The following is an 11106-nucleotide window of genomic DNA, read 5'->3' on the forward strand; positions in this document are numbered from 1 at the left end:
AGAGTATTCTGATAAAGGGTTTACCCCCGCTTTATATTATAAAGCATCCGGATATTTAGAGTATTATACATCTCTAATCTGCATATTTGAGACCAACATGATAATGTTCCATACTTCTTAAGCCATTTTGGTGCCACCTATTGTACCATCATTTTTTGCTTCAGGTATTGTCCTTATTTCCAAACAATTCCATTGTCTTCGCTTTCTCTACTCACATGTGTTTTTTAGTCTTCCTCTCACTCTTTTGAGCTTCTACAGAACTGATGTCTAACTGCTATGTTTACCCTTCTGAATAATACCCTTATCAAGTTTTCAGCTTTTAATGTAAAACCGTAACCAATTACCGAAATTTTGGAGTTCTTTTTCACCTTTTCTTGTCCGGTTGTGGATAAAAAAAACTTATGCTGAATCATTACGTCTCCAGACGAGCAGTGCAGATTTGAGAGTTGGGTTATTTGTCAAAAGTTTTCCGTTTTATCCATACAATAGAAAAATTAGTTTTACATAATTTGAATGTGTGCTCACATGAGCTTGTAAACTTCTCTCATGTGTCCACACAAGGGCGGAGGGAAGATTCTTTCTGTGAAGAAACCTATTTTGTATGAAGTTGTAGTTGATTTTGTCGGACTGGGAAGTGATGGATGCACCAAGTAGGTGGTCTTTATTTCTGGGATTAGAATTTTCAAAAGGACTGTTTCTTCTCACCTTGATCTTGTGATCTAATGAAACTTATTCCTGATTTTGATCAGGGACACAACAGTGAAGATGTTTTTGAATTTCGTGCTGTAGCTAAATGGTGAAGTTTTCATGAATTCATGTTATGAATTGGTTCTCACTTTTTTTTATCATAACCTTTTATTATCTCATGATTTATTGATTTTTTTTGATATTTCTGTTTGCAGAACGATTATTAGATATTGGAGAATTAACGAGGTATGGCTACTGCCAAGCATGCTTTCAGAAGTACACGATTCAAGAGATTTTCTATTTTGGCAGAAGTTAGTGTGCCTACTAACAAGTGTGCTCTGAAAATTAGTCAATTACTGCACCAGCTGGACTTATAGATCGGTTCACAAGGTTCTTTCTGGATAGTAGTTATGGTTTTAATACACTTAAAACATGTATGGTTATTTGATTCATGAACAAAACAAATATATTCTCTTTTGAGCTTTGGGCATTTCACATATGACCATTGTACTGTTGCACTATTACTACCACCTATGTGAAAGGTAAATAAACCTTTCAGCAACATATGTTGGTATAATTCTCTCCCAACTAGCATTATATGCCATATATAGTTGTTTTTTTACTGAAATGTTAGGAGCCTCGTGTATAAGGTATGCAGAAATTCTCACTTTGAGGAAGTGATTAATTCTTCATGTGCAGTAACCTGGAGAGATGGTGCTGGTGGATTCTAACCGCAAGGTGAGTGGCTTGATCCTTCATTAATCATGTTTAATTTTAGAGAAAAGTATATTTTTCGTCCCTCAACTTTTGACGGAGTCTAGATTTGGTCCCTCATTTTCGAAACTGGACAACTTGCACCCCCAACTACTAAAACCGGACAAAATTTATCCCTGGTCTTGGTTTTGAGCGGTTTTGATGCTGGCTCACCCCGGTTTTGACCGATGCTGACTTAAATACATGTATATCTTTCAAATATGTGAATCTTTTGAAATTCAAGTACTTTTTCCAAATCTCTGTACTTTTTCACGTTTGCGTTAAAATTTCAAATTCACATACCTTTTTGAAATCCGCACTATTTTCAAATCCACATACTTTTTCAAGTTCACATAATTTTCCAAATTCGCATACTTTTTTCTAGTTCGCATATTTTTCTCGGATCCGCGTACTTTTTTCATGTTTGTGTACTGCTTTCAAATCCGTGTACTTTTTCAAATTCATGAACTTTTATAGAAAGTACACGGATCTGAAAAAAAACACTTGAACTTGAAAATGGTATGCAGACCTAAATAAAATAAACTGATTTGAAGAAAGTACGCGAATTTGAGTCAAAGCACGGTCAAAACCGGCAAAAGTCAGCACCAAAACCGGTCAAAACCATGTTCAAGGACGAACCTTGTCCGGTTTTAGTAGTTCAGAGTGCAAGTTGTCCGGTTTCGTAGTTGAGGGACCAAATCTAGACTATGCCAAAAGTTGAGGGACGAAAAGTATACTTTTCTCTTAATTTTAAATGGATGTGAAGTGATTGTCCTAGATCAATGGGTGATTTATGTGCAAATGCTACAGTCGAAGACATGCAGTTGCTTGCCGTCGATGAAGCGACATCAACATGGGTAGCTGATCCAGTCATCTATTAGTCTGTTCGTCTTTCTTCCTTGCACTTTGTTCTTCAGTCATGTGTTGGGCATCCTTCCCCATGCTACTGACTCAATGGTGTCGCTAGCCCATGCTTCTGACTCTCCAGACATATACTCACTTCTTAGAAATCCCATGGCAATTGCTTTCATGTGAATTTTGGTTAGTACTCCGTATTTATGATGCTGCTGGCCTCATTGCTCTGAATATACTACCACACTGCATGATAAATCAACAATGACTTTTCTTAATGCATGTAAATTATCGCTTCTCTGTAATGTTTGATGTCAATTTATTCCATGACAATGGTGCAAACTAGGATCTGACCGGACAAGACAGTCGCGCTGTCAGCCCAGTCTACCACGTCCTTGCTCGCGTCAGCACACCCATTGCAAGCCTATTGATGGTGCAGTTGCTGAGCGGGGAGGTGAAATCCCTGAGCTAGGTAACAATATGGATGACTTGGATTGATAAAAAAATTCATTAGCATTTATCTCCTTAATGAGAGAACTTTTGAGAATTTTAATAACTTCGAAAGATGTTTATATTGGCAACAATAGTTGTAACGAATATTATGTGCTTTAAGAATATGGTTTTTGGTGCTAACAGTTGCAGGATTAGATCACCATTCGAACATGATTTGAGGATAATGCAAAGCGGCTTTCAATCGGAACTAGATTTAATCTTCTTTTGCAACCTATCAGTAGTTCAGTACACAGGCCGAATGAAACATCATTTATCTCTATGCAGCTATGTTATCACAATGGTGAGTGGCATAGCTAGCTCGGTGAGTCAGGGTGGTACAACAATGAATTTTTAATGTAAATCTATGTATTTGGAAGAATTATTTTTTTCTAGCCTAAATATAGGCTATGGACCACCCTGTCCACCCCCTAGCTAAGCCATGGCTGTCACTTCTAAGAGCAAGTATAATACTACCTCCGTTTCAGTTTACAAGTCCTACGCGTATACCTAGGTTACCAATTTTATCATCTTAATGTAAACTATATAACACAAAAATTATACGATTTGAAAATAGAACATCTAAAGTTTATATTGATATATTTTTTGTAATATATGACTTGTATTAGGTTGGTCGAATTGACGACTTAGGGGCACGCGCACGCTTTGTAAACTAAAAGAGAGGTAGTAAGGTCCAGTTAGCAAGCTATAAAGATTAAACAATTATATTTATACTGAGATACAGAACAACCCTTCGGATATGCAAAACGGAACTCGGGCTCAGATGAGCTCTTTATCTAGGCCGTCAATATGCTTCATTCATGCTCGCCAGTGTATATAGTAGTGTATATGCGGTGTATTTTTGCTTTTCTCTGTTTTAAAAGTCTTACGCCTGGCACACGCCAGTCTATGATCTGACAGCAACAGCGTCACTGCAGCACTGCACCGATCAGTAGGTCCCATTGATTCACGAGCTAGATGGGCATGCACCTCTTTTATTTCTGTCAGATGTAACATCGGTTCACTAATTAAGAAACAAACTGCATGTTTAGTACTGCAAATTAAAGACTAACTTGCATGCCACTATCTCAGCAGTAGTGGAAGGCACAAATTAGCAGTAACCGATTATCCTCAATTAGCACCTAACATGATTAGCATTGCTCGATCACAAAAACACTGAAGAATTTCATGATTCCACCGATGAAGTACTAACTGTTATCTCGCCTCTCGTCGGAAATAAAAAGGAATCGACAGGCATGCTTACGAAGAGCACAGCCTGCAACCAGAGCGTGCGTTAACGACAGCGATGCGCGGCGCCAAGCTCGACGACGGCCGCCGGATGCCAAAAAAGGCACCTTATCTGCCTGCTCGTGCACGCTGCTGCATGCGTTCGCCAGCGATGTCGTTGAGCCTGGTCGTCTAGAACCTGGTTGCTTGCGTTGGCCGACGCCGGCAAGGCGGGATCGAACAGTCCCAAGCATCAGACTGGACGGTAATGCAAGATCCATGTGCATGTTAAGCGGGGATCCTCCATGGTCTTCTCCGTCTCGGATGCCGAGATCATAGAACAGCAGGTCTGCGGTGTGAACTCTGGAGGGGCTAGCCGGAACCGTGAGTGCTTTGCATGGCTATGGCATGCGGCCGCCCTCGCTGCCGGCGGCAAGGATTAATGAGAGCCTCATAGTCGCAGGTGACAGGACTAAGAAGAGAGAGAATTGATCGAGAAACTGCTAGTTTCTCACATCAATACCTGAGAAATAAAGATGAGAGAGACGACGGAGTAACTGAAGAAAGAGAGGGAACAGTCATATTTTCTCACGTACATGGTTCGTATTTCCTCTCAAAACTAGAATGCGGCACAGATCACGAGACTACTCTATGGTCCAGATAAAAAGCTCAGCTGAGCTCGGGAGCCAAAACGCTGCTCTCACAACCCTTGATCTAATTTGATAAATTTATCCTACTATACATTAAAACTGAAGGTCATATATTTACACAAGTCAGAACCATACGTTCCAATGGTTCGACATATGGCTGGCCTAATTGATGATTTATGGCCCACTCACTGCTTAATCGTATAGTTCACTTGCTTAATATCCACCCGTCCAGCTTGTTGCATCGCTATGCAGGTAGGTTCCAGGGCGTCTTCAGTGGTGCTATAGCGTGCTAATGATACCCTAATTACCTACTCCCTCCGTTCCAAATTACTCGTCGCAGAAATGGATGTATCTAGAACTAAAATACATCTAGATACATCCATACCTGCCACAAGTAATTCGGAACGGAGGGAGTACCTGCAAGGCTGTACCACACTAACTGACTAAAAACAAGATGAACTTGGAGTATAATTTATTAGATTGGCTACACAAAAGCATGACATTTTAGAAGTACTTTTGGTAAAAGAAATTAGAACTTTGACAATAACTTATCAAAAATGCTCTGATCAAATACGCAAAAATTAATGCTTGTTTTCAACCAGTCAATCCATAAAAATAAAAATAACAGTTTCATTGGGTTTGAGAGACTGTTTTGCAATATAAGCAGATGTGCAAGATATCGGTGTCTTTTTCTTAAGAATGCCCAAAGTACATGTTTGAATGGCCGTCATCGATGTGTCGACGTCACTAATTAATACGGGTGAGCCTTAACCATGGGATATACAGTACAGTTAATGGTTCCTAGTCTTTCAGACACGATTGATGCGATGCAGCAGCTGTCTAGATATGAACGGTTACAAGTGGCACCGGTCGCTGCGTCCATTAATGTGCAACTTGCGCAGCCAGGCACTGCTCCACAAACATATTTGGCACTGTGGTTGCACATGCATTTTTCCTTAACAAGCAAAAACAAGCAGCTACTATAATTGTGATTTTGATGTATTGTTGAATGGCATTTCAGCCACATAATATGTGCCACTTGGTCAGGAGAGGCTACTATTCTAAAAATTGGTATATATACGAGTGTTGACTAACAATAAAGATCACCTAACCCGACAAAGCAGATCAGCTAGGGCTTTCGAAGCATGCAAGTACGAGCTACATAATAACCCTAGTTGTGCGTCATTAAGATAAAAAGAGTAGATAGATCTTAAACCCAAAGTTAATGGACAGTACATTCCAAGAAATGTAAAGTAGAGGACGATGCAAACTTTTGAAATTTTGTATTCTCTCTGCATACATATATAAAAATATTTCAGAAAAATTATGTCCTACAAAATAAACATATTATTATATTTTTGTCCATCATATCCAGGGGTACCTTAATAATATGATCGGGAGGTAAGTATTGTCATTCATAAGTTTTTCTACTTTACATATGTAACAAGAGAAGCATACTTAAAAAACTTCTTCAGTGTGGTCACAAGCTCTACTAAATAGGCTGTGCAAACATATCAATGTCTTAGTTGACCATATTCAATTGCCGAGTAACAAAGTTGAAATATATAATTAAGAGGAAACATTAACTCAAGAAAACTAATTTCAGAAATAAATTACCTGGAACTGCTGTATGGCACAAAAAGCACTAACAAACCAAATCAAACTGTGATTCCATTATTTGGGTGAAGTTTCCTTAAATTTTTTTGACCTTTTCCTTTTTCTCGGTGGTCTGCAATCTGCACTGCACAGCAAAGAAAATGATAAAGTTTACCTACGTGGTTACAAATTGCTTTATAGGACCATAAAAAAGGAAGGCGAGAAGATAAAAGTCAAATAGGAATGTATATTGAGGTCATTTCTATTACAAAAGCAGTTTGATCACCCAAGCAGCTCGAAGCTGCAATAATGCTTGCACTGGAACTGGTACAGTGAAGTAACTGCAGTGCACATCAAGAATAGTTGGCTCAGTAACTGCAGTGCAGCAGCAAGAGATGCAGGCTAACATGTGCAATTGTGTATGTCATGTAAAGTATACATCAGTGGCTCAGTCAAGATAAAAATATCAAATATCTCCTGCTAACGGGTAGGAAATTTATAGTAACTGATGATAGCTGTACTAAATATAAACTGATGACTACAACCATTTAATTTTTATAATTCAAACACAAGAATCTATTTAGCCATGACAGAAGAAATGAACTGGAAACATTCAGAATTGAACCGACAGATAAATTTGCACATGAATACAGTATTACTACTTTGCATGGCCTAATTTATGTCTCTCAGATGCTACTCTACACTATCAAGACCTGACAGATGTTACTTTACAATATCTAAACCTGACAGATGCTACTTTACAACAATATCTACACGGGTAGAACTGATCAGAATTGCTTGTACAGTTGCACTGCTTGAATAGCTAGGACTTGTGGTACAGAATTCTGATAAGACTGACCAATAGCTGAATGGATATGTTTTAACTCCACAGTTCACGTCCAGCAGTAGTCACCAAAAGGAGAGCAGGAACACATCCGGACACAATCACAGTTAAATAAAATCCCTGATCACTGCTATGAAGAGGGCTGAATTTTTGCGTTCATTTGAACGATAACGTCTTTGAATGCCTCACAACCATCAAAACGCTGCCCTTTGGTCCAGTTTAACAATCTGTCGCGAAGATCGATTACAAAATCTTTATCATGACCCGCCTCATTCAGCAATAAATTTACACACTTCAGCAGGTATGGGCCTGTCTTGGTTCTGAGTTGACTGACAAAATGACAACATGTATCTTCACATTCAAAGATCACCGCGGACATATCCTCAATAATGTCAAGCCAGCCAAAGATGAGACATGCACCACTTAGAGCCCATCTTTCAGTAGAACCTCCACGACTAGATGAAAAAACATCATTGCCAGCCTGATCTTTCCTTTTTGTCTGCCCTTCCTTTGACTCCATAACCAGACCAGTGCTTGCATAGTGCAGAAGCACGTTACAGTCTTGCTCACTAATACAAGCAGAGGACACAAGCAACACCCCTAAAGGAATCCGTAAATGCAGAAAATTAGGGCATGAGAGAGGGATGTCTAATTGTTCTGCACCTTGCACTTGACTGACAGCAGTTATGCGACAAAACTTCACACAGCGATCATCAAAATCTTTAATAAGGGAACTGACAAGGTTGGTTGACACATTAAATTTCTCTGTATCCCCAACTGTGGGTACTCGCAGTCTCCTCCGGTGATTTACCGTACTGCTATGGTGTGGATTACTTGGGCGCTTTTTGTTGTTCCTGGCCCAATAATGTGATAACTCCACCATATTGTTAGCTAACATCTGGCATTCATCAACATTAAAAGGACATAACACCCACGAAAGGTAAAATGCTGCCCTCTGAGCAAGATTGATATCACTTATTGATTCAGCAGTTTTCTCCTCAGATAATACTTCTGATAAATAACCTTGTGAACCTTCCTGGTGAAATAGTAGAGCAGTGGCAAAACTGAACCAGGTAGGGAAGTTCGTAATTGTCAACCTGCAGCACCACAGAGCAGGAGCAATTAGCTTTGAGTTGAACAGCATGCTAAATATCTGGATATTATTGTTTGCGTGTTAATAAGCATACCAAGCAGAACTGTATTTGAATTTGACCAATCCCTTTGATGGTTGTTTCTTGCCTAAGTGTGACCCTTTTGATGGTTGTGATTGTATGTTTTTCCATGAACAGTTGTCGCTGTTTGTTTTACCCAAGAAAACCATAGCTTCTATGTAAGAAACAAGATCCAAAAATCGTCTGCATGATATGGGTCCAGTTAGTATGGCAAGTAAATCCCTTTGTTGGCTTGGGAAATAAGCATGTGTAAAGGGAAATTTCTGTCCTAGTTCCATGGATATTCCCCATCCTGTAGGCTCGAGAAGAATATCTAATACTGATGATACCACTGCTGTGCAAAGTCCTAGCACAGAACCCATACCCCTGCAAACAGAAATGATATACACCAATAAGAAAAAATTGTAAAAGAGATCTCCACAAACAAGAAGCCCAGAATGTGTAATGCATTCAGAGAACATGCAGAACCGTGTGGATCCATAATAGTGCTGTGGGTATACCATTTAGAACAGGAGGAAGGAATGCTACAGAAGATTAAACAATGAACTCTCTGATTAATAAAGTTTCCATTTGCAGAAGATTAAATAACTAACAGATGATGAATTTCAAAATGATACAAAACATGAATCTGTTAATTCAGCTTTGAGGTAGTTTAAATCCAAGCTTTGAAGAGTTCACTTGGCCATGCACATTACCCTATTTTCTATTAATGAACTTCAACTTTGCTAGTTGCATGCTCAAGACATAACACCTTTAACTGTACTGTCTGCAAGTTTAATTGCAAGTGAAAATGCTTCGAGATGCCATCTGACATAAACACAACAAACTCAGAGTCACCAAAAAAAATAGAGAAGGTAGCACAAGTATTATGAGGTGTAAACTTACGTCGCAAGAAACCATATATGGAATAAGGACCGCATCTCCAAGAACGCCAGTGGGGAGCAAACTAAGCATATTACAATCACACGCCATGCTACCCGATCATGTAATTCTTTTCTCAGACAAAGCAAAGGCCTTGTAATTGCTTCTCGTAGCATCTCTGAAAGATCATGTTCCAGAATTGATGGGTCGTAATGCCACAAATGGACCCTGCCACACACAAACGAAAAATGCAAAACAAATCAGTAAAATATGTAAAAGAATGGCAGGATTTTTTTTCTCAAATTAGGCAACAGGATAAATGATCACCTAATGTAAGCACAGATAGGGTAAAAAAAAGTGCCAATAACTCAAGATTGTATTACTCACAAAACAGTACAATTATTTTTATAAGAGAGGGTTAAGATCAATGTACATTTCTGGGAATCCCACTTGGACTTTAGCATATATTGCTATTACTCTATATCATGTTCGCAGCCAAAACATCACTAGAAGACAGCTCAATGTAAACGAATATCATACACCATCCTTAAATCTAATGCTAGTACTATGTTAGTCCATGTATAACTGTCCCAAGCATACCTCGGCGGGATTGAGCCATCATTGGGAAGCACTTGATAAGATGGATGGGTTGTTACATCCAGAGAAATGGTACCCATCTCGCAACTGCTTTCTCCATCTTCTCTGTAATATGGCGAAGGAAAGAGACACTGGTAACGAGGGGATAGCAGGGCTGTTTTCACAGCAGCATGCAACAGATCATAGGAATGCCCCGCAACTGCAAAAAAAAAAATTAGTCACAATACATGAACATCAACACAAACAAGTAACATACTGTTAACCCACACCCTGAGGAAGTGAGGGGGCGAACACAAAATTTCATGAAGTGAGCACTGAATTGCAAGGAATGTAGATCTGAATGATTAATAGTACAGCAGCCTCCTAAAGTTCGTTTGAAAGTGGCAACATTGCCATTTACTGCATGCTATTCGGGGAGAACAAAGGAAGGGGAGAAATGTCACCATCCCGGCCCCCCAATTTCTCGACGAGGGCGGCGCAAGAGCGGACCAGCTCGCGGTCCGGGGGGGAGGGGGGCCCCCCGACGCAGAGCATCTCGGCGCGGTCGTCGGTCCGGGCCACTCGGCAGGAGGCCGAGTCGGAGAGCGCGGAGACGGCGGTGCGGACGAGGCAGCCCAGGCGAGCCCTATCCACCTGCAAATGCCAACGCACATCAGCACCAACCAAGGCTTGCACGGAGGGCAAGGAGATTGGGGGGGAGGGGGGGATTGCCTCCTGTGGGTCGAAGCACATGAGGGAGAGCGCGGCGTCGAGGACCCTGGTTCCGGAGGAGGCAGGGGCGGCGGCGCGGGGGTTGAGGGCCGCCGCGAGGGAGGAGACGGAGGCGGAGAGCGGGTCGCCGGCCGAGGAGGGGCCTGGACTGCCGCCAGGAGGGCGGGCGAGGCGGGAAGCTACCTCGGTGAGCAGGTGGGTGAGGTCGTCTAGGGGAGGAGGCGCCATTTTTGGGGGTTTGCCGCCGCGACGGCGACGGCGACGGTGCGCAAAGGTAGAGGGGGAAATCCGAAGCCTGGGAAGAGACAACGGCAAAGTGGGCTTTTGTGCTTCGGTGTTCAGCTGGAGATGGGCTTGGATTCGAAAATCTACAAGCCCAACTGTCCAGTTGCGCGGGCCATCTTCGCAAGCCAATTCATCATTTGCCCGAAGTCCTAATTTCGTGCCTTAAGCAGAGAGCAACTGATCCTTCGGAATCCTCAAAAAAAAAATAGAGAGCAACTAGTTAACGAGCGCTCCTTCGGGAGCCTCGCAACGATCAACGTCACTTGACGCGCTCTCAGTCATTCGCCACATGTCATGCTCTGGGCGCTCTCTTCGGATTTTGTCTTTTTTATTTTTCTGCACGCGTTTTCGGCTTTTTAAACGAGTTTTTTCGACGTTTTTG

The 11106-nt window shown here is 41.1% G+C and overlaps 1 protein-coding gene and 1 long non-coding RNA gene across 2 annotated transcripts; one reads left to right on the forward strand and one right to left on the reverse strand.

Annotated features, from left to right (window-relative positions):
• Positions 1–6: 6 nt before the first annotated feature.
• Positions 7–2476, forward strand: LOC125525430. Its single transcript, XR_007291297.1, has 2 exons — positions 7–796; positions 903–2476. It is a non-coding gene; the product is annotated as an uncharacterized LOC125525430 (long non-coding RNA).
• A 4305-nt stretch (positions 2477–6781) lies between these two features.
• On the reverse strand, positions 6782–10730 carry LOC125518346. The gene is made up of 6 exons (XM_048683216.1): positions 10440–10730; positions 10172–10361; positions 9732–9927; positions 9156–9359; positions 8286–8636; positions 6782–8195 (listed from the first exon to the last, which is right to left on the reverse strand). The coding sequence occupies exons 1-6, from the start codon at positions 10665–10667 to the stop codon at positions 7229–7231; spliced, it is 2136 nt and encodes a 711-aa protein (XP_048539173.1). The 5' UTR covers positions 10668–10730; the 3' UTR covers positions 6782–7228.
• Between the last annotated feature and the right edge of the window lie 376 nt (positions 10731–11106).

This window comes from Triticum urartu, chromosome 7 (assembly GCF_003073215.2).
Source record: "Triticum urartu cultivar G1812 chromosome 7, Tu2.1, whole genome shotgun sequence".
Classification (NCBI taxonomy): Eukaryota; Viridiplantae; Streptophyta; class Magnoliopsida; order Poales; family Poaceae; genus Triticum; species Triticum urartu.